The following is a 24517-nucleotide window of genomic DNA, read 5'->3' on the forward strand; positions in this document are numbered from 1 at the left end:
CACTGACGGGTTAATATCGGAGGTCCTGAGTTTGAATTGAAAAGGTGATTAAATGCAAGGTGCAGTGTGTGTTTGCTCATCTACCTCGCCGCAGAAGACTGACAACAAGGGTTGCCATGGCAATGGAGAGCGCCAGGCAAATTCACTGTGAAAGGTGCAGCTAGATGAAAATGTATTTCAATGCCCCTCTCTCTCCCTCCCTTCAACTCCCTAAAATCACATTGTTCTTTCATCAGCATCTATTTCAGGGGTCCCGAGAATAATATCCAAACCCCTTCGAGATGTTTTTATCTGTTGAAAGCAATAACAGAACCCTGAATATGAGTAGCTGTGTTTTTCTGCAGTAGTCTGGGCCACGGCCACGTTCTAGGGTACGTCCCAAATGGCACCCAAATTCCCTGGTTAAAAGTAGTGCACTATATTGGGAATAGGGTGCCATTTGAGACACACTCTGGGTCACGGTGACATTGTACTGAATCTACATTATGACCTGTTCAGAGATGATGTCTGTTATTTGAATACCCGGGCCGACAAGATTAAACATCTCTCTCTCTCCTCCCCCCTGTCTCTCTCTCCCCATCGCTCTCTCCCTTCTCTCTCTCTCTCTCTCTCTCTCTCTCTCTCTCTCTGTCTCTCTCTCTCGCTGTCTCTCCGTATCTTTCCTGGCTGTTCCTTTGTATTACATTATGAAAGGTTGAGTGAACAAGCAGACAAACTGAGTTAAACAGGACTGATGGGCTGTCACTCTAAAACACTGAGGATGTCAGAACAGGAAGGAGACTAAAAGTCTCTGATTATCTTTCTGTCTCCTCTGACTTTTCTTGTTCTTGTTCTCGCTCTCCCTGTCATAATGACCTCCACCTTACGTCTATGTACTACACACGAGTGTATCAGACTGTTTATATGTGTAATTCCTATAATATCAAAAAGAAAGACAAATAGACAGAAACAGACAGACCCATACGGACAGAAATGTATTCATCCATCCATCTCACCTGTGCAGGAGAGTAGGGATCACGATTGTTCAGATCTTGCAGTGTTCCTGGATGCGTCGTTGCCACGTGATGATGCATATTCCCCCCGGAGGAACTGCCTGGGACTCCCATCCCTCTCTCCACTCCTCCTCCAACTCTCCCACCTCCCCCTCCACCTCCCCCTGCTGCTCCACCTTTCTTCCCTCCTGCACAGACTCCCTCCGGCCCCATGCAGCATAGGGCCCCCGTGGCCAGCTCCAGCTCAATCTCAGCGTCCATCTCCGCCTCTTCCTTGGCCTCCTTGTTGGAGTCGTCCAGGTGCTTCATCAACACCGCCACCACCACGTTGATCAGGACGAACTGGGCCGTCAACACAAAGGACACAAAGTACATGGGAGAGATGAACTGCAGGCTGGGGTTGCAGGAGTAGTCAGGCCCGTAGTCCGGAGGGCACTCCCTCAGCGTGTCCTAGGGAGGGGGGAGGGAAGGTGGGAGAGAGGAGAAATAGGAGCTGTCTGTTAGGTCAAGCCATGAAGTCCTGCTAAGACATTATTACATTTACGTAATTTAGCAGAAGCTCTTATCCAGAGCGACTTACAGTAGTGAGTGCATAGATTTTAATACTTTTTTCGTACTGGTCGCCCGTGGGAATCGAACCCACAACCAACTGAGCTACACAGGACTATACGGGACTATACAGAAACAACACGTTTTATTGAACAAATTCATGAACAAGAGTTAAGCATTCCAACTTGAAACAAAGATATCAATGTAAGACTTTTGTGAGCAGATTGACCTGTCACACAATGACTGTAAGACATCCAGACATGAGCTAATTCTAGTCTCTTCGCTCTCATTTGTTTTGACCTTTTCACTTCGTAGTCTCAAGTGTTTCCTTCTTCCCCTCTCCCCTCTTTTTCTTCCCTCTATCCCTTCCTCCCTCCCCTCTCTCTAGTCAGAACAGTGGTGATTCACTCTCTTTCTCTCTTCCCCGTCCCTCGTTCCAGGCAGTTTGCATCCAACACATCTCCAGGTAAAAGGCAGTGAAAGCTCACAAGGTCTCATCAGTAATAATCTAAGAGAGGTGATTACAGTTCACTGCTTCAGCTGAGAGGTAGCGGCTGTGATCCCCACCCGTACCTCTACAAACCACTGAGGAGGTGTTTTTATGGTGCGCCCCTGACACACTCCATAATGCGTTGAGCGTGGGGGTGGGGGGGCGATGACTGTGAAATGGGAGTGGGACACATTCCCCTATTTAAAAAGGCCATCTTTACAGAGAATATACAGAGCTGTGACAGGTCTGGTTATGGTAGTGCTCAAGGAGAGGAGGATTGGAATGGTCTTCTTAGGGAGCAGGACATAGGCTTGGGGCCCTTAGGGCCACAGGGCTTGTAATTACTCTGAAACTTCTCTGCAGCTAGGAAGCCAGGCACCAAATATCAACCACAGACATCAACATGAGAACTGAATAATACAACCCAAATAGCAACACATTGAAACATGGTAATCCAAGTAATTTTGGGTTAAAGTATCAGATGATCAACTATCTAATTTATTGTAATAAACGCTCCATAGAACACCATGTAGAAGTCCATCCATACCTTCATGATCCCATTCCAGTTGTCCCCAGTGGAGACCTGGAACAGAGTGAGGAAGGCCATGCCAAAGTTCTCAAAGGTAGCATGGCGGCTCATCCCCTCACATGGGTAGTCCTCGTTACACACTGGGAGAGGAGAGTAGGGAGGGAGGGAGAGACAGGGGAGGGAGGGATAGGGGGAGGGATGGGGAGGTAAGAGAGAAGGGGAGAGAGAAACAAATAGAGAACGATAGATACAGAGAGATTGGGAAACAGGGGGAAAGACGAAGGGATAGAGGGAGAGATAAAGATACATGAAGAGAAAATAACAGTTTATAGAGAGAACATTTATCTGTTCAGTCCTCTTAGAAATCAGCAACCAACAACAGCAGACGTGGTTGTTTGCTCCTGGTCTTAAAGCTGTCTTGGCTGATTGTTTACACATCTCTCTCCTTACTACAGTTGCATTTAGCTCTAATCCTTTGCTCAAGACTGATGGGATGAGAGATAATCTCCAGCAGACATGACTAGAGTCCATAGAGAGAGTGTGACAGTTTGAAGACAGGCCTAGCTGCTTGGTTATTGTTTCTCCTTTCTAGTCTCCATGATACTTCTTGGCTCTGGCTGCGTCCAGATACTTTACTACAAGTCCCTTTCTATTTCTGTCGCGGCTCTGTAATCTAACAGGATTGGATATGTACAACTCTGAATGTGGCACACCATTGGGTATGCAGGGTTTTGTTCCAGCCCATCACTACCAACTCACCCAGTTCTCCAAACAGCTCAACCCCCAGTGCTGCATAGATGAAGAACAGGAGCATGAAGAGCAGGCCCAGGTTCCCCACCTGAAACACACATAGGAACAGTATTAGGAACTGTTTCTGCTCTATATTCTCTTCGTATGGAACCGTTATTTTGACAGGGAGTCATGCTGAGTCCAAGGTCTCTTTTACAGAGAGCTGTTACAGAAAGATTTTGGGCTCCCGAGTGGCGCAGTGGTCTAAGGCACTACATCTCAGTGCTAGAGGCGTCACTACAGACACTCTGGTTCAAATCCAGGCTGTATCACAACCGGCTGTGATTGGGAGTCGCATAGGGCGGCGCACAATTGGCCCAGCGTCAATTGGCCGGTGTAGGCTGTCACTGACTTGCCTAGTTAAATAAAGGTAAAAAAAAATATGGATGAACACTGTAGTGACAAAAATATACACATCAAATACACTATGCAAAACAAAGATAAATAACACAATCATAGAAAACAAACACATTTTTCTGTAAAAAGATCCTCAATCAGCCGTCTGAATTGACCTAGAGGCACCAAATCATACATTTTTTAGGCAAACATTCTGAACATTGCATCCCACTGAAAGAACAGCGGGTGTTTTGGCCTTGCCTTTTACCAAGCAGAAAAACCTATTGGTCCCAGCATCCATGTTGTGCCACAGCCTCTACCATATCAGAATCCTCAGTAGAAGCATAATTTGCTAGTTGTTCTGCCTTTCGCATGGGCAGGCCTGCTACCAAAAAAGAGAAGTGAAAGCTAGACATTTGGTGCAGTACCAAAGCCTAAGTCCTACATCGTATCAGAATCCTCAAGAGGAGCCTGAGGAGGGAATTGGGAAAGTTGTCAGTGGCATAACCTTACTCTGTTGTTGTGACTGTGTAGTTGGAAGCCACCCAGGACACACAGCAGTAGATCCCTCTCTGTCTGCTGAATGGGACTGCATAAAGAGGTAATGTAGTAAATATGCTCAGAAAACACTATCCCATTAGTGAGACGTAACCTTACAGAGTCAATGTCACAGCAGCCAGCACACAGCTCTGTCTGGTCTGGTCCCCTGGGGGAGGAGGTTCTACTGGCCTGATCTAGCTTGTTCTGGCCTACTCTAGCCTGCTCTTGCCTGATCTAGCTTGTTCTGGCCTACTCTAGCCTGCTCTTGCCTGATCTAGCTTGTTCTGGCCTACTCTAGCCTGCTCTTGCCTGATCTAGCTTGTTCTGGCCTACTCTAGCCTGCTCTTGCCTGATCTAGCTTGTTCTGGCCTACTCTAGCCTGCTCTTGCCTGATCTAGCTTGTTCTGGCCTACTCTAGCCTGATCTAGCTTGTTCTGGCCTACTCTAGCCTGCTCTTGCCTGATCTAGCCTGTTCTGGCTTTCTCTAGCCTGCTCTTGCCTGATCTAGCCTGCTCTTGCCTGATCTAGTCTGCTCTTGCCTGATCTAGCAATAAGAGAAACACTACACATCACTTCCGGTTGAACGCGGAACGAGGGAGAGTTCAGTTTTGTTGTTTTGAAAAGTTTGTTGTTTTGAAAGTGTATTGGAAAGTTCTTAGTAGAAAGCTAACTTTCAGAACCCGCAACACAGTTGGCATCAGTTGCTGGGACTGCTAGTCTCTGTCCAGTGATTCTGCCGACCAAGGACGGGTCTGAGGAGCAATTTGGCGTAGCAGCTAGCTTAGCTGGGTTTTCTTGAGGGCTTGAACGCAGCCCATGATGCGGTTAGCCATTGTGGCTGAGACCGCAGATTGTTCCGGGTTTATGACTGTCTAGATCCCTGCTGTTTGTTGTTTTCAATCTTCCCTGTGACCTGCCCTGTCTGGAACTGTGAGGAGTAACAGTGTAACCTACGTTGCTAGCTACCATGACAAAGACCAAAGCCGGTAGGAGTACCGTTGTGGACAGTGGTGTCTCTCTGTCACGTGTGAAGGACCTTTTAAACAAAAAAAAGAGTATAAGCAGTTGTTACAACAACAAGAAAATAGCTTCAAGTGTTTTGTCCAAATACTGGTGGATTCAACAAGTAAAATAATGGACGACCTGACCAGAGAGGTCCAGGGCCTGAAGAACAATTTGCAGTTTTCCCAGGGTCAGCTTGATGAGTTGAAACAGGAAAACGGCAAGATGACAGCAATCTGTAAGTCGTTGAGGACATCAGTTCTTATGTGAATGATAACAATGACGGATAAATCAGACTTTCTGGAGGGACAATCAAGGCAGAACAACATGGTTGTGGACTGAATTGCAGAATCCCCACATGAGACCTGGATGGAGTCTGAGGACAACGTGAGGGAAATGATCTCTGAGAAATTGAAGATGGACCACAGCAAGATTGAGGTGGAGCGCGCCCACAGGACTGGAAAACCCACCACCATCCCAGGTGACAGGCCCGATAGTGGTCAAGTTCCTGAGGTTCAAGGACAAGGTAGCTGTTCTGGAAAGAGCCAAGAACTTGAGAGGAACATACATCTTCCTCAACTGAAGCTGTGCGCCAGAAGAGGAAATAACTTATCCCAGCCAGGAAAGCTGCCAGAGCGCGTGGGGACATCGCTTACATCTGCTATGACAGGCTCATTGTTCACCTTCCCAGAAGCCTGGAAGGGATGAAAGAGCCAAGCCTATGGGTTCGTAGCTTCAACCCCGCAGCGCAGCGCAGCGCAGCGCACGCAAACACACACACACACACACACACACACACACACACACACACACACACACACACACACACACACACACACACACACACACACACACACACACACACACACACACCCCCCCCCCCCCCCCCCAATTGATTAATGGACTGTTGAATGTATATTTTTTTCCCTTGCTTTGTTTGCTCTTTTCAGTATTATGTCTATCTCTGATAAGCTACCCAGGAAAGGGCTGAAAATAGCCCATATTAATATATGTAGCCTTAGAAATAAGGTTCATGAAATCAATAACTTGCTAATATCAGGTAACATTCATATATTAGCCATTTCTGAGGCTCACTTAGATAACTCATTTGATGATACAGCAGTAGCAATACAAGGATATAACATCTATAGAAGAGACAAATGCTTATGGGGGAGGTGTTGCTGTATATATTCAGAGCCATATCTCTGTAATGCTTAGAGAAAACCTTATGTCAAGTGTTATTGAAGTGTTGTGGTTGCAGGTTCACTTGGCACATCTAAAGCCTTTTCTTTTGGGGTGATGCTATAGGCCACCAAGTGCTAACAGTCAGTGTCTAAATAATATGTGTGAAATGCATGATAGTTTATGTGATGTAAACAGAGAGGTCTACTTTCTTGGGGACCTGCATATTGACTGGTTTTCATCAAGCTGTCCGCTTAAGAGGAAGCTTCTTTCTCACTGTAACCAGTGCCTGTAATCTGGTTCAGGTTATTAATCAACCTACCAGGGTGTTTACAAACACTACAGGATCATCTACATGTATCTATCACATTTTTAATAATACTGTAGAACTTTGTACTAAAGCTGTATCCATACCCACTGGATGCAGTGATCACAATATAGTGGCTATATCCAGGAAAGCCAACGTTCCAAAATCTGGGCCTAAAATAGTGTATAAGAGATCATACAAAATATTTTGCTGTGACTCTTATATGGATGATGTTAAAAATATTTGTTGGTCTGATGCGATTAATAAGGAGCATCCAGACGCTGCACTTGATGGATTTATGAAATTGCTTCTTCCAATTATTGATAAACATGCACCTGTTAACTTGTTTGGGATAGGGGGCAGTATTTTGACATCCGGATGAAAAGCGTGCCCAAAGTAAACTGCCTGTTACTCAGGCCCAGAAGCTAGGATATGCATATAGTTAGAAAACACTCTAAAGATTCTAAAACTGTTAAAATTATGTCTGTGAGTATAACAGAACTGATACGGCAGGCGAAACCCCGAGGACAAACCATCCCCCCAAAAATACATTCAGCCTACCACTGTTTCAATGGCTGTCACTTTTATTATAAGGCGAAATCCTCCCAGATTGCAGTTCCTAGGGCTTCCACTAGATGTCAACAGTCTTTAGAAAAAGTTTCAGGCTGGTTTTTGGAAAAATTTGCCAGAAATTGTAGTTTTTCTAGGTGGCTCCCATTTTGGCTGTAGTGTTTCCAAGCGCGTGAATGAGAGTGCGTTCTTTGGTATATTTCTCCGGTAAAGACAATAACGATTCTCTGTCTTAAATTTTATCGTTTATTTACGTATTAGGGTACCTAAAGTTTGATTATAAACATTGTTTGACTTGTTTGGAAAAGTTTATTAGTAACGTTTGGGATTAATTTTGTATGCATTTTGATGGAGGGAAACTGGGTGGATTATTGACTGAAGCGCGCCAGCTAAACTGAGTTTTTATGGATATAAAGAACGACATTATCGAACAAAAGGACCATTTGTGATGTAACTGGGACCTTTTGGAGTGCCAACAGAATAAGATCAAAGGTAAGGCATTTATTATGTCGCTATTTCTGACTTTCATGTCGCACCTGCCTGGTTGAAATATGTTTTCATGGTTTTGTATGCGGGGTGCTGTCCTCAGATAATCGCATGGTGTGCTTTCGCCGTAAAGCATTTTTGAAATCTGACACAGCGGCTGGATTAACAAGACGTTAAGCTTTATTTTGATGTATTACACTTGTGATTTTATGAAAGTGAAATATTTATAATTCTGTAATTTGAATTTCGTGCTCTGCAATTTCACCGGATGTTGTCGAGGTGTCCCGCTAGCTGCATGCCTTAAAGTGACTGTTAGAACTGTTAAGGCTCCATGGATTGATGAGAAATTGAAAAACTGTATGGTTGAAAGAGATGGGGCAAAAAGAGTGGCTAATAAGTCTGGCTGCACATCTGACTGGCTGACTTACTACAAATTTACTTTAAATGAAATTATGGGCAGAAAAACAAATTCAAATCAGATGGCTTATTCATCACAAAACCATTTGATGTTGCCAATTATTTTAATGATTATGTCATTGGCAAAGTGGCCAAATTTAGGCAGGAAATGCCAACAACAAACAGTGAGCCATTGTATCCATACATAAAAAAACAAATAATTACAGAAAAGCGTTGCAAAAAAAAAGTGTTTGAATTTTGTAAAGTTAGTGTGGGAGAGGTGGAAAAATTATTATTATCAATCAATAATGACAAACCTCCTGGCATTGACAACTTAGATAGAAAGCTACTGAGGATGGTAGCTGACTCTATAGCCACTCCTATCTGTCATATCTTTAATCTGAGCCCTAGAGGAAATTCTTTGTCCTCAGGCCTGGAGGGAAGAACAAAGTAATTCCGCTACCCAAGAGTGGTAAAGCAGCCTTTACTGGTTCTAACAGTAGACCTATAAGCTTGCTGCCAGCTCTTAGCAAACTGTTGGAAAAATGGTGTTTGACCAAATACAATGCTGTTTCTCTGTAAACAAATGATCAACATACTTTCAGCATGCTTATAGAGAAGGGCACTCAACATGTACTTCACTGACACAAATGACTGATGATTGGTTGAAAGAAATTGATATAAGAAGATTGTGGGAGCTGTACTGTTAGATTTCAGTGCAGCCTTTGATATTATTGACCATATCCTTTTGTTGAAAAAACATATGTGTTTTGGCTTTTCAACCTCTGCCATATCGTGGATTCAGAGCTATCTATCTAATCAAACTCAAAGGGTTTTCTTTAATGGAAGCTTCTCTAATGTCAAACATATAAAGTGTGGTGTACCGTAGGGCAGCTCTCTAGGCCCTCTAGAGAGCTGCAGTCTGTTTTGGAATGGGTGGCCAGTATTAAACTGGTATTGAACATCTCTAAAACTAAGAGCATTTTATTTGGTACAAATCATTACCTAAGTTCTAGACCTCAGCTGAAACTGGTAATGAATGGTGTGGCTGTTGAACAAGTTGAGGAGACTAAATTACTTGGCGTTACCTTAGATTGTAAACTGTCATGGTCAAAACATATAGATTCAATGGTTGTAAAGATGGAGAGAGGTCTGTCTGTAATAAAGAGATGCTCTACTGTTTTGACGCCACACTCCAAAAAGCAAGTTCTGTAGGCTCTAGTTTTGTCTCATCTTGATTGTCCAGTCGTGTGGTCGAGTGCTGCAAGGAAATACCTAGTTAAGCTGCAGCTGGCCCAGAACAGAGCGACACATCCTGCTTTTCATTGTAATCAGAGCGCTGATAAAAATACTACATATTTGCCAGTCTCTCTTGGTTAAGAGTTGAGGAGAGACTGAGTGCATAACTTCTTATTTTTATAAGAAACATTAACGTGTTGAAAATCCCAAATTGTTTGCATAGTCAATTTCACACAGCTCTGACACACACACTTACCCCACCAGACATGCCCCCTGGGGTCTTTTCACAGTCCCCAAACTCAGAACAAATTCAAGAATGCAAACAGTATTATATAGAGCCATTATTGCATGGAACTTCCTTCCATCTCATATTGCTCAAATAAAAAGCTGACCTGGTTTAAAAAAACAGATAAAGCAACACCTCACGGCACAACGCCTCTCCCCTATTTGACCTAGATAGTTTGTGTGTATGTATTGATATGTAGGATATGTGTGCCTTTACATTTTTTTTATGTAGTTCTGTCCTTGAGTTGTTTTAGTCCATTAATGTTCTGTATTATGTCATGTTTCATGTTTTGTGTTGACCCCAGGAAGAGTACAGTGAGGGAAAAAGTATTTGATCCCCTGCTGATTTTGTACGTTTGCCCACTGACAAAGAAATGATCAGTCTATAATTTTAATAGTAGGTTTATTTGAACAGTGAGAGACAGAATAACAACAAAAAAATCCAGAAAAACGCATGTCAAAAATGTTATAAATTGATTTGCATTTTAATGAGGGAAATAAGTATTTGACCCCTCTGCAAAACATGACTTAGTACTTTGTGGCAAAACCCTTGTTGGCAATCACAGAGGTCAGATGTTTCTTGTAGTTGGCCACCAGGTTTGCACACATCTCAGGAGGGATTTTGTCCCACTCCTCTTTGCAGATCTTCTCCAAGTCATTAAGGTTGAGGCTGACGTTTGGCACCTCGAACCTTCAGCTCCCTCCACAGATTTTCTATGGGATTAAGGTCTGGAGACTGGCTAGGCTACTCCAGGACCTTAATGTGCTTCTTCTTGAGCCACTCCTTTGTTGCCTTGGCCGTGTGTTTTGGGTCATTGTCATGCTGGAATACCGATCCACGACACATTTTCAATGTCCTGGCTTTTCCCTCACTGTAGCTGCTGCTTTTACAACAGCTAATGGGGATCCTAATAAAATAACAAAAATAACAAAAAGCCTGATCTAGCCTGCTCTATCCAGATCTAGCCTGCTCTATCCAGATCTTGCCTGCTCTTTCTAGATCTAGCCTGCTCTATCCAGATCTAGCCTGCTCTATCCAGATCTAGCCTGCTCTATCCAGATCGAGCCTGCTCTTTCTAGATCTTGCCTGCTCTATCCAGATCTAGCCTGCTCTTTCCAGATCTAGCCTGCTCTATCCAGATCTAGCCTGCTCTATCCAGATCTTGCCTGCTCTATCCAGATCTAGCCTGCTCTAGCCAGATCTAGCCTGCTCTAGCCTCTACCAGGCCAACACATCGCAAGACAAACAGTCACAGACGTGAAGCTGGTTTTCATAGAACACAACTCAGGTTTCTTAAGATAGGAGTGTTTAGTGAGGGTTAGAGATCAAGGTCGTGTTCAGCAGGTACTGAACCTCCGGGAAAGTTTTTGAAACCAAGAAAGGAAAGTGTGTGTTCTCAGTGGACAAGTTCAGGTGGTAATACCTTCATTTCAAAATGTTTTCTCCCATTTGTGTCTACTGAACGTGCCCCAGGTCAGCAATGTCTAAGTTAAGTAGAAATTATGTAGTGACGTAACAGTTCTATAAACATCTCTAAAGCACTTTAGATCCAGACTTTGTTTGTCATACTGTCAGTCTCAGTCTCTCGTCAGACTGTCTCAGTATGATACCGAGTTCCCTTTGGGCCAGAACTAATGCGAGCTCTCCCCAGCTACCTGTGTCACAGTTGATTAGTGATGTATCTACCAGGGAGACCGTAGACCTTACACTACTGAGGATGATTTAAGCACCTCTGAATATAGCACTGTTCCATTGAGATCAGTTTAATGATCTGTGATTCTTAATGACATGTTTCTATGAGGGGTGATCCAAGCAAGCAAGAGACAAACAAAGGGTGAATTTATACCAGGTGAAACCTGGGTCAGTGATAAGTGAGTCTTGAATTTACTTTGATCTGTGCACGTAGCTAAGAGCATGCTATGCTAGCCAGGATCCATTCACTTTTACTGTGTTTTGGTTCCCAATGCTAATGTTAGCTAGCAAATAGTGGCTGTGGCCATAGATGCAAACCCAGAGAGGGGACAGCTAATCTCTCCCGGCCAAGGGACTAGTTTTAAGGAGGTCTATATTTTCTGAAAACAAAAATCACAGGGATCAACAAAAATGAGTAGCTAAGAGAATGGTACAAGATGTCTCTGTGAGCACTCGTAATGATCTTTTTGAAAGCAGAAATGGTGATATTCAAGCAGTGTTGCCTTCTGCCATAGGCTATATTTGAAGTTTATAACCCAGCCCCTGGAAGAGATAAAACAAACTGGCTTTAGTGGTGATGTGATGTGACTGAATGACACCACTACCACCTAGTGAACAGCAGATGGAAGCCATTTTAGCTCAGTAGGGGAGAAATGGGATAATGTTAGATAATGGCTGATTCTAGTTGGGTAATGTGACACTTTATTTTAAGCAGATCCTGTTAATAAGAGATAGCGTCGGTCGTAATGTGTTTGAGTGTTAGCTTCAGCTAGCTAGCTAACATCTGTCAGGGGCTTCTCCATGTAACACCCTTACTCTCAGTCTTGACAATGTGTAACACTACCCTGGCAGGGGATTTTTCACCTCCGTCTTAAGAGTGTTTAGTATGGCAGACTCATTGTCTCCTCTCATCACGCACGCAAGCACGCACACACTTAAGGATACAAACACACCTCTTTAATCACCTTGGTGTTAATTACCTGCCTGATGCCCTTGGGAAGACGACCCAGGGCCCTGTGTTAATGAGAGAGGGATCGATAGCAACGGAGGAGAGGAGATCCGTTGTGCCTTACCTCCGTCTTCCCTATCTCTCTCTCTCTCTCTCTCTCTCTCTCTCTCTCTCTCTCTCTCTCTCTCTCTCTCTCTCTCTCTCTCTCTCTCTCTCTCTCTCTCTCTCTCTCTCTCTCTCTCTCTCTCTCTCTCTCTCTCTCTCTCTCTCTCTCTCTCTCTCTCTCTCTCTCTCAAATCCTTTCACATCTATATGAGGTGCCTAGGCAGTAGCGGTTATGGGCCTAGGGGCTGTTTCTGGTCCAGGGTGGTTTTAATAAAGTGTCTCAGAATATGAGTACTGATCTAGGATCAGTTTATCCTTTTAGATACTAATGAATAAAACAGGGGGACCTGATCCTAGATCAGCACTCTTTATGAATACAGTCTTTTCCCAGAGCACTCTCCATGGTCCTGAAAGCCCAAACTGTCCACATTATGTACAGAGATATAGCTACTGTTTGAAGATCATCATCTCATTTGATTGTTTGAAGCTGCCATCATCTACATAATAACAGATAAAAATGCTTCTTCATTTTCTGTTCAGTTTCTCCCACTGAACATGTAAACAGTGCCTCTAATCCTAGCCATAATAATTCAATCAGCCCCTCTGTTTGTCTGCACTCATCATACATAGGAGCTATGTGTGTGTGCGTGTCTGTGTGTGTGTGTGTATGTGCGTGTGCACATGTGAATTTGTGGCAGTGTGGCAGTGTGGCCAGTCTGAGTCACCAATTAGCACTGCACAGAAAGCTAGAGAAAGGCCACATTTCTGGTAATTGATCTGCCTGTCCTAGTTGCAGTTTGGGTCTGCCTTTTCTACCGCACCTCTCTCCCTCAGGCCTCAAATATAGGATGGATTCCCAGGGCAGTGTGTGGGGGAGGGGGGCTGTTTTGGCCTGTGTTGAGCATTGTCATAGTATTGGCTCATCCAACGTCTGTCTGTCTGTCTGTCTGTCTGTCTGTCTGTCTGTCTGTCTGTCTGTCTGTCTGTCTGTCTGTCTGTCTGTCTGTCTGTCTGTATGTATGTATGTATGTGTATGTGTTTGTACCTGTGGTAGGGCTTGGACCACCGTATCCAGCAGAGCTCTCATTCCTTTAGCCATCTTCAGCAGCTTCAGAACTGGGATGGAGAGAATAGATGGAGAGAGAGAGATAGAGAGAGAGAGAGCGCAGAAAGACAGAAAAAGGTTATGATGAGGGCTGGGGAGAGGAGAAGTGGAGAGGGAGATTATAAATGCTGGGCATTTAGGGAATTCCCTCCGGTTCAATTCTGGACTAAACGGGAAACATCCAGCCTCCGAAAGGTCACAGCTAAATTTATACCCAGCACACACGCACTCACAGATACGGTCATACACACACACTCTCACACACACTGCCATACACACACACACTCTCGCTCTCTCATGGCCCTCTCACTGGCCCAAACATTAGTCATGACCTGTAGCTTTGGTAGGATTAATGATGAAGCAGTGATCCCCTGCTGTACACTGGGTCTGAACACTGGGTCTGTACACTGGGTCTGTACACTGGGTCTGTACCCTGGGTCTGTACCCTGGGTCTGAACACTGGGTCTGAACACTGGGTCTGAACACTGGGTCTGAACACTGGGTCTGCGGACTGGGTCTGCGGACTGGGTCTGCGGACTGGGTCTGCGGACTGGGTCTGCACACTGGGTCTGAACACTGGGTCTGTACACTGGGTCTGAACACTGGGTCTGCGGACTGGGTCTGAACACTGGGTCTGTACACTGGGTCTGAACACTGGGTCTGTACACTGGGTCTGTACCCTGGGTCTGTACACTGGGTCTGTACACTGGGTCTGAACACTGGGTCTGAACACTGGGTCTGTACACTGGGTCTGCGGACTGGGTGTGAACACTGGGTCTGTACACTGGGTCTGCACGCTGGGTCTGCACGCTGGGTCTGCACGCTGGGTCTGTACGCTGGGTCTGTACACTGGGTCTGAACACTGGGTCTGAACACTGGGTCTGAACACTGGGTGTGTGCATGCTATCCATAGATTCCAGAGGCGGGTGAGTAGGAAAAGTGTTGTACTGTGTGTGTGTGTGTGTGTGTGTGTGTGTGTGTGTGTGTGTGTGTGTGTGTGTGTGTGTGTGTGTGTGTGTGTGTGTGCCAGGGTGCGTGCATGCGTGCGCTACCTCGTGCGATCCTCAACACCCTCATGATGCGTATGATGGTAGGGTTGATGGGGAGAGAAGCGCTGTAGTCAATCTCCTCCAGAGTGATGCCCATCACTGACAGCAACACGATGGCCAGATCCAACTGGTTCCACCTACACACAGAGTCAGAGAGCAAAGGGTCGTCACACTGGAGGACATGTTCCATCAGGGTCATTCATGTACTGTACAGGTACAGGCATGTGTGTGTGTGGTGTGTGTGTACTGTATGTGTGTGCCCAGTAACCCAGTCTGTTTCCATCTGCCTGCATCTCCACTATGTCCCAGTTTAAGACACACTGAGAAAACTCTGATCCCTAAATCTGAGTGTGCAGAGAGACTGTCCTGCCAGATGTCACTGATGTCATAGAAAAGAGACAAGGTGCTGTCCAATCACACTAACATACATCTCTCTCTCTACCCCCCTGTACTCTCTCTTCCTTTTTCTCTCTCTCTCTCCATCCTTTACCTCTCTCTTCTTTCTCATTTATTTTATCTCCTCTCTCTTCCAACCCCTCCCCCTTTCTCTTCTACCCCCTCCCCCTCTCTCTCTTTCTCTGCCTCCATCATAGAAAATGGGTCAATACCATTAAAGCACCAGGTAAATGTTTGTGTTTTGTTCGCGTCAACATCTTCAACGTGTATGTGTTGTCAACAGCAGCAGCAGTTCAGCACCAACCATTCAGTACTGAGTCAATTAAATGAATAGATATCCAACATCAGCCACAATCTATCTGCTTCATCACTAACCCATTATGTTGAATGGGAAAACAATTAGAGAAAGAGAATGAGTAGGAATGGCTCTAGTGATGCTCCATGTATCTGTGAGTGGGTTGATCAGGGTCCTGTTAACAGTAATGTGGGTGTAATTGAATTAATAACAGTAATAATAGAATGGGAGAAATCACTGCTCCACCATATTGCTCACAGTGTGGGTGAGATATTGGACTGTATGGAGCAGAGAGATTCTTCTGTGATTTCTGTTTCCAGATTGAGACCATGGGTCAGAGATGGGTCAGGGATGGGTCAGAGATGGGTCAGGAATGAGTCAGGGATGAGTCAGGAATGGGTCAGAGATGGGTCAGGAATGGGTCAGGGATGGGTCAGGGATGGGTCAGGGATGGGTCAGAAATGGGTCAGAGATGGGTCAGCGATGGGTCAGAGATGGGTCAGGAATGGGTCAGGAATAGGTCAGGAATAGGTCAGGAATGGGTCAGGAATGGGTCAGGAATAGGTCAGAGATGGGTCAGGGATGGGCCAGAGATGGGTCAGAGATGGGTCAGGAATGGGTCAGGAATAGGTCAGGAATGGGTCAGGAATGGGTCAGGAATGGGTCAGGAATAGGTCAGAGATGGGTCCTAACCTTAACCCTAACCTTAAAACCTAACCTTAACCTTAACCCTAACCTTAAACCTAACCTTAACCCTAACCTTAAAACATAACCTTAAACCTAACCTTTAAACCTAACCTTAACCCTAACCTTAAAACCTAACCTTAACCCTAACCTTAAAACCTAACCTTAACCCTAACCTTTAAACCTAACTTTAACCCTAACCTGTCAACCTAACCTAAACCATAACCTGTCAACCTAACTTTAAACCTAACCTGTCAACCTAACCTTAACCCTAACCTGTCAACCTAACCTTAACCCTAACCTGTCAACCTAACCTTAACCCTAAACTGTCAACGTAACTTTAACCCTAACCTGTCAACCTAACTTTAACCCTAACCTGTCAACCTAACTTTAACCCTAACCTGTCAACCTAACCTTTAACCCTAACTTTAACTACCTACAGTACAGCAAACACTATGAATCGCACAGTGAGAAAACACACACAGTGTCCCCAGTGCAGCGTATTTAATTCAGTCACCTTTACTAGTACCATTTAGTATAGAGAGAGCATCCTGGTTATATTACAGCTATGGCATTTACTACTATGTATCACACAGAGTGAGACAACACACACAGTGTCCCCAGTGTAGCTGTGTGTATAGTGTTTATTCAGTAGTTCAGCAGTATCTGTATTTGACTATACAGAGAGTATCCCAGCTATAGTTCAGCTATAGTAAAGCTATGACACTACCGGGAAGTACAATTGAAGTATCCCAGCTATAGTTCAGCTATAGTAAAGCTACGACACTACCAGGAAGTACCAATTGAAGTATCCCAGCTATAGTAAAGCTATGACACTACGAGGAAGTACCATTGAAGTATCCCAGCTATAGTTCAGCTATAGTAAAGCTATGACACTACCAGTAAGTACCATTGAAGTCAGAATAACTCTTTTCTAATGGAGTGGTGGTTAAAAAGGCAGCTATGAATCATATACTCTGTATGAATCATACACACTGAGATGACTGACACGCGCAAACACACACACACACACACACACACACACACACACACACACACACACACACACACACACACACACACACACACACACACACACACACACACACACACACACACACAGTGTGTCCCCAGTGCAGCCGTGAATACAGCGTTTATTCAGTAAGTCAGTGTGGCCCTGTAACTACCTGTCTTTAAAGAAGCGTCGGAAGCCAAAGGCGGTGAGCTTCAGGAGGGTCTCCAGTACAAAGGTGGATGTGAAGAAATAGTTACAGTACTTCAACACTAGATCCAGAGACTGAGAAACAGAGAGAGAAGGAGGTGGGAGGGAGGGGGAGAGAGAAGGAGGTGGTGAGAGGGAGGGGGAGAGAGAGAAGGAGGTGGGAGGGAGGAGAGAGAAAGAAAGAAAGAAGTGGGGGGAGGGAGGGAGGGAGGGAGGGGGAGAGAGAAGGAGGTGGTGAGAGGGAGGGGGAGAGAGAGAAGGAGGTGGGAGGGAGGAGAGAGAAAGAAAGAAAGAAAGAAGTGGGGGGAGGGAGGGAGGGAGGGGGAAAGAGAAGGAGGTGGGAGGGAGGGGCAGAGAGAGGAGGTGGGAGGGAGGGGGAGAGAGAGAAGGAGGTGGGACGGAGGAGAGAGAGAGAGAAGGAGGTGGGAAGGAGGAGAGAGAAGGAAGTGGGAGGGAGGAGAGAAGGAGGTGGTGGGAGGGAGGGAGGAGAGAGAGAGGAGGAGGAGGGAGGGAGGGAGAGGGAAGGGGGGAGAGAGAGAAGGAGGTGGGAGGGAGGGGGAGAGAGAGAAGGAGGTGGGGGTGAGAGGGAGGGGGAGAGAGAGAAGCGGTAGGAAGGGGGGGTCGAGAGAGAGGAGGTGGGAGGGAGGAGAGAGAGAAGGAGGTGGTGAGAGGGAGTGGGAGAGTGAGAAGGAGGGGGGAGGGAGGAGAGAGAGCGAAAGAGGTAGGGGAGGGGAGGGAGGGAGGGAGGGAGGGAGGGAGGGAGGGAGGGAGGGAGGGAGGGAGGGAGGGAGGGAGGGAGGGAGGGAGGGAGGGAGGGGGAGAGAGAAGGAGGTGGGAGGGAGGGGCAGAGAGAGGAGGTGGGAGGGAGGGAGGGGGAGAGAGAGAAGGAGGTGGGAGGGAGGGAGGAGAGAGAAGGAGGTGGGAGGGAGGGGGAGAGAGAGAAGGAGGTGGGAGGGAGGGGGAGAGAGAGAAAGAGGTGGGAGGAGAGAGAGAAGGATATGGGAGGGAGGGAGGGAGGGAGGGAGGGAGGGGGGAGAGAGAGGAGATGGGAGGGAGGGAGAGAGAGAGGAGGTGGGAGGAAGGGGGAGAGAGAAGGAGATGGCGGGAGGGAGAAGAGATAGAGAAGGAGGTGAGAGGGAGGGGAGAGAGAGAAAGAGGTGGGGGAGGGGAAGAGAGGGAGAGAAGGAGGTGGGAGAGAGAAGGAGGTGGGAGGGAGGGGAGAGAGAGAAGGAGTCACATATGGTTACTGTGTGCTGTTGTTGTTCTGAATGGTAAACTGAAATATGCCAAATATACATGAAAACACACGACACTCTCTCTTTCTGTACCCCCCCACCTCCCCCCCCACACCGCTCCCTCCAGTCTTACTCGTGGCTGGCTGTAGTGTTCCAGTGACATGGTGATGACGTTGATACAGATGATGAAGGTTGATGAAGAGGTCCAGGTAGTAGGTGGTACACAGAGTGTGGATCCACAGGCGGAGGGGGCTGTAGCTGGCATAGTAGGGGATCTTCTGGGCGTCTGGCAAGGGGAGTCAAACACAGGTAATAGTACTTTATACACAGTAATACTGTACACTATTCAAAAGCATTGTTGTTATGTTATATACACATAACCAATTCACACAATCATTGATGGTCTATCTCTGGTTGCTCTCTCTCTCTCTCTCTCTCTCTCTCTCTCTCTCTCTCTCTCTCTCTCTCTCTCTCTCTCTCTCTCTCTCACCCTCTCTCACCCTCTCTCCCTTACACTCTCTTTCTCCCTCTCTCCCTCTGACCCTCTCTCACTCTCATCCTCCCTTTCTCCCTCTCACCCTCCGTCTCTCACCCTCCCTCCCTCTCTCTCTACCTCACTCACTCACCCACCCTCTATCCCTCCTTCTCTACCTCTCTCACCCTCCCTCCCTCTCTCTCTACCTCTCTCACCCACCCTCTATCCCTCCTTCTCTACCTCTCTCACCCTCCCTCTCTCTCTCTCTCCCTCTCTCTCTCTCTACCTCTCTCACCCGTCCTCTCTCCTCCCTCTCTCCCTCCCTCTCTCCCTCTCCATGCACCTTGTACTATCTCTTCTTCCCATCTCTCCCTTACCCCGCCTCTTCTTCTCCATGCGTCTCCGTCGTTTATCCTCTCTCCTTTTAGCCTCTTCCACTTCCTGGTTCTGACGGCACTTGTGGAAGTTCTCCACCACCACGCCCACAAACATGTTGAGAACGAAGAAACTGACAATGAGGAGGAAGGAGATGAAGTAGAGGAGCATCCACGGACTGTTGTTGATCACTGGCTAGAGGAGAGAGGGAGTGAAGGATGGAGGAGGGGGAGGGAGGGAGGGAGGGAGGGAGGGAGGGAGAGAGAGAGAGAGAGAGAGAGAGAGAGGGGGAGGGAGGGAGGAGAGAGGGAGAAGGAGGGAGAGAGAGAGAAGGAGAGGTGCATGTGAGTGTTTAGTCGAAGGAGGAGAGGGAGAGTATGCTCTGATAGATCAGTCAGCCAACACAACTGAAAAAAGAATACATCTATAGAAATATAATGGATAGACTTGATGATCACTATTAGACTAGTTACCTGTTGGTCCACCCCTACAGCATCCAGGCCATGGTACATGATGTTGACCCAGCCGTCCTTCGAAGCCAGCACAAACAGGGACATCAGAGCCTGTGGTACAGAACACACCCACACACACACATTCAGAAATGCAGACGTACACAGACAGACAGAACACACATGAAAGACATGAAATATAAACATACATATAAAGACAAAAACACACAGACAAAACATCAGTTCAGTATTTCATACAGGTCCATTCACCATGTCCATCAGTTCAGTATTTCATACAGGTTCATTCACCATGTCCATCAGTTCAGTATTTCATACAGGTTCATTCACCATGTCCATCAGTTCAGTATTTCATACAGGTCCATTCACCATGTCCATCAGTTCAGTATTTCATACAGGTTCATTCACCATGTCCATCAGTTCAGTATTTCATACAGGTCCATTCACCATGTCCATCAGTTCAGTATTTCATACAGGTTCATTCACCATGTCCATCAGTTCAGTATTTCATACAGGTCCATTCACCATGTCCATCAGTTCAGTATTTCATACAGGTTCATTCACCATGTCCATCAGTTCAGTATTTCATACAGGTCCATTCACCATGTCCATCAGTTCAGTATTTCATACAGGTTCATTCACCATGTCCATCAGTTCAGTATTTCATACAGGTTCATTCACCATGTCCATCAGTTCAGTATTTCATACAGGTTCATTCACCATGTCCATCAGTTCAGTATTTCATACAGGTCCATTCACCATGTCCATCAGTTCAGTATTTCATACAGGTCCATTCACCATGTCCATCAGTTTGAAATTGATACTGGGAGAAATCCTCACCTGTCCCAGGTTGTCAAAGTTGTACTTGTGATGGACCCATTTGTAGTTGGCCTGCAGACAGTCAGACTTGTTGGTGATGTTCTTGACGTCGGGGCCAAAGCAGTAGAAGAACTTCCCTTTGAACAGCTGTCAGGGAACAATGGGAACAATGGACAGAGCCACTTCAGATGTCTTGTTGTTGTTGTTACCATAGAAGTGGTTTCTTTCATATGTCATTATCAAAGGACAGACACACTTGATGGGAATAATATGGAGGTGGTCATTACATAGATGGTCAAGAGTGATGTAGGGAATTGAGAGAGAGGAAGAGGAAGACAGGTGGCAAAGATTGATAAAGACAGAGAAGGGACAGAGACAGAGGGACAGACAAAACAGTGGGAGGAAGGTGAGGAAACAGAGATACAGAAAGACAGAGTATATGTTGGAGGAGAAAGACAGGGTATATGTTGGAGGAGAAAGACGGGGTATATGTTGGAGGAGAAAGACGGGGTATATGTTGGAGGAGAAAGACGGGGTATATGTTGGAGGAGAAAGACGGGGTATATGTTGGAGGAGAAAGACGGGGTATATGTTGGAGGAGAAAGACGGGGTATATGTTGGAGGAGAAAGACGGGGTATATGTTGGAGGAGAAAGACGGGGTATATGTTGGAGGAGAAAGACGGGGTATATGTTGGAGGAGAAAGACGGGGTATATGTTGGAGGAGAAAGACGGGGTATATGTTGGAGGAGAAAGACAGGGTATATGTTGGAGGAGAAAGACAGGGTATATGTTGGAGGAGAAAGACGGGGTATATGTTGGAGGAGAAAGACAGGGTATATGTTGGAGGAGAAAGACAGGGTATATGTTGGAGGAGAAAGACGGGGTATATGTTGGAGGATAAAGACAGGGTATATGTTGGAGGATAAAGACAGGGTATATGTTGGAGGATAAAGACAGGGTATATGTTGAAGGATAAAGACATGGTATATGTTGAAGGAGAAAGACGGGGTATATGTTGGAGGAGAAAGACATGGTATATGTTGAAGGAGAAAGACATGGTATATGTTGAAGGGGAAAGACGGGGTATATGTTGGAGGAGAAAGACAGGGTATATGTTGGAGGAGAAAGACAGGGTATATGTTGGAGGAGAAAGACGGGGTATATGTTGGAGGAGAAAGACGGGGTATATGTTGGAGGATAAAGACAGGGTATATATTGGAGGATAAAGACAGGGTATATATTGGAGGATAAAGACAGGGTATATGTTGAAGGATAAAGACATGGTATATGTTGAAGGAGAAAGACGGGGTATATGTTGGAGGATAAAGACAGGGTATATGTTGGAGGAGAAAGACGGGGTATATGTTGGAGGATAAAGACAGGGTATATGTTGGAGGAGAAAGACAGGGTATATGTTGGAGGAGAAAGACAGGGTATATGTTGGAGGAGAAAGACGGGGTATATGTTGGAGGAGAAAGACATGGTATATGTTGAAGGAGAAAGACATGGTATATGTTGAAGGGGAAAGACGGGGTATATGTTGGAGGATAAAGACAGGGTATATGTTGGAGGATAAACACAGGGTATATGTTGGAGGAGAAAGACGGGGTATATGTTGGAGGAGAAAGACAGGGTATATTTTGGAGGAGAAAGATATGGTATATGTTGAAGGAGAAAGACAGGGAAAGTGAAATATTGATAAAATGAAGGAATAAGGAAAACAGAGATAGAAAAAAAGACAGAGCAAGAAAGATGGAGAGACAAGTACTCCAATGATAACAGCCCCTACCTGCACCCCCAGGATACCAAATATGATGAAGAAAGCACAGCAGATAAGGACAATGTTTCCTATAGGTTTCAGAGATGTTATTAGAGTCTCCACTACCAGCTTCAGACCTGGGGCTCGACTGATCACCCTGTAGAAAGAGAAACAGAGAGAAAGCGGGAGAGGGATCGAGCGAGAGAGATGAAGGGAGAGCGAGAAGGAGGGATGGAGAGAGAGAAAGAGAGAGAGAGATGGAGGGAGATAGATTGAGATATGGAAAGAAAGGGAGGGAAAGAGATGGAGGGTTAGAGAGAGGGAGTGATGGAGAGGGAGAGAGATGGAGGATTAGAGAGAGGGAGAGCACGAGAGAGGGAGAAAGAGAGGTAGAGAGGGATGGAGAGTTAGTAAGTGGAGTGCTTCCCAAAACACAGTATTTGCTGCTGACTCAGAGAGGGTGTATATAAACCTACATTTCAAAGGTGTAATTTTTCTGGTCTTTAAGGTATAAGGGAAAGTGAACTCCAGAAAGAGTAGCCACGGCATAAGGAACAGCTAATGGGGATCCTAACAAACTAAACTGACCCCAAATCACCAAAGAAACAATACAGCACAACTAGTCTGTTTTCACCACTATGGGACAAGGACATTATGTGAACCTCCCTGTAGTATGTCCTACCAACCTGAGGGGGTGCAGTGTGTCTGTAGTATGTCCTCCCTACCTGAGGGGGTGCAGTGTGTCTGTAGTATGTCCTCCCTACCTGAGGGGGTGCAGTGTGTCTGTAGTATGTCCTCCCTACCTGAGGGGGTGCAGTGTGTCTGTAGTATGTCCTACCAACCTGAGGGGGTGCAGTGTGTCTGTAGTATGTCCTCCCTACCTGAGGGGGTGCAGTGTGTCTGTAGTATGTCCTCCCTACCTGAGGGGGTGCAGTGTGTCTGTAGTATGTCCTCCTTACCTGAGGGGGTGCAGTGTGTCTGTAGTATGTCCTCCCTACCTGAGGGGGTGCAGTGTGTCTGTAGTATGTCCTCCCTACCTGATTGGGCGCAGTGTGTCTGTAGTATGTCCTACCTACCTGAGGGGGTACAGTGTGTCTGTAGTATGTCCTCCCTACCTGAGGGGGTGCAGTGTGTCTGTAGTATGTCCTCCCTACCTGAGGGGGTGCAGTGTGTCTGTAGTATGTCCTCCCTACCTGAGGGGGTGCAGTGTGTCTGTAGTATGTCCTCCCTACCTGAGGGGGTGCAGTGTGTCTGTAGTATGTCCTACCTACCTGAGGGGGTGCAGTGTGTCTGTAGTATGTCCTCCCTACCTGAGGGGGTGCAGTGTGTCTGTAGTATGTCCTCCCTACCTGAGGGGGTGCAGTGTGTCTGTAGTATGTCCTCCCTACCTGAGGGGGTGCAGTGTGTCTGTAGTATGTCCTCCCTACCTGAGGGGGTGCAGTGTGTCTGTAGTATGTCCTCCCTACCTGAGGGGGCGCAGTGTGCGGAGTAATCGGAGAACCCTCAGCACCCCCAGAATCTTAGCCCCGCCCGCCATTGACACCACAATGTCAATCAACGACACAAAGACCAGGAAGCCGTCCAACACGTTCCAGCTGCTTTTCAGATATGCCTGTTCCCCTATATACAGGCCCATAGACACCACCTATAGGGAGGGGGAGGGAGATAGAGAGGGGTAGGAGGGGGAGAGAGGTTGTGAGTGAGGTATGTTATCAACAGGTACACCCGGTGACCTATATACAATCCCATAGTATATGAAGAATTGAAAATGCCAGAATTACATTGAATAAAGTTGGTACAATTACAGAATTATTTTTGTTGCAAAAGAGAGCAAGAGTCATGCATCATGTCAATGGCAGAGTTGTGCTAAAGTTCATGAGTTCCCCTTCACACATATCCCAGGATAGGACACTGGTCCCAGATTGACTAGAGGTCTCAGACACATTACATGGTACATGAGAAATGGAGATAATGAGAGATACAGAGAAGAGAAACAGAGGGTGGTAGAGAGGGAGAGAGAGAGGGGAGAGAGAAGGAGGGAGTTGTCAGCAGCTGCAGGTCACAGGAGTCTTTGTGTTGAAATCTATAGACACTAATGAGACGTGTGACAGAAAGTGACTCACACACACTATAGAACCGCCTGGAGGATAACAATCCCCCCCCCCCCCACACACACACACACACTCACACACACA

At 46.1% G+C, this 24517-nt stretch overlaps 1 protein-coding gene across 1 annotated transcript in view; it reads right to left on the minus strand.

The window, feature by feature from the left end:
* Window positions 1–24517, minus strand: part of LOC106595870 (voltage-dependent T-type calcium channel subunit alpha-1I) — a 150682-nt gene that overhangs the window by 18018 nt on the left and 108147 nt on the right. Inside the window, 13 exon segments of the mRNA XM_082976405.1 lie at window positions 996–1442; window positions 2579–2700; window positions 3320–3398; window positions 13485–13555; window positions 14597–14730; window positions 17156–17265; window positions 18559–18618; window positions 18620–18711; window positions 19278–19470; window positions 19749–19838; window positions 20583–20708; window positions 22353–22479; window positions 23789–23967. Coding sequence (XP_082832531.1) covers window positions 996–1442; window positions 2579–2700; window positions 3320–3398; window positions 13485–13555; window positions 14597–14730; window positions 17156–17265; window positions 18559–18618; window positions 18620–18711; window positions 19278–19470; window positions 19749–19838; window positions 20583–20708; window positions 22353–22479; window positions 23789–23967 — 1830 coding nt within the window.

This window comes from Salmo salar, chromosome 06, assembly GCF_965601325.2.
Source record: "Salmo salar chromosome 06, fSalSal1, whole genome shotgun sequence".
In the NCBI taxonomy this organism is placed as follows: Eukaryota; Metazoa; Chordata; class Actinopteri; order Salmoniformes; family Salmonidae; genus Salmo; species Salmo salar.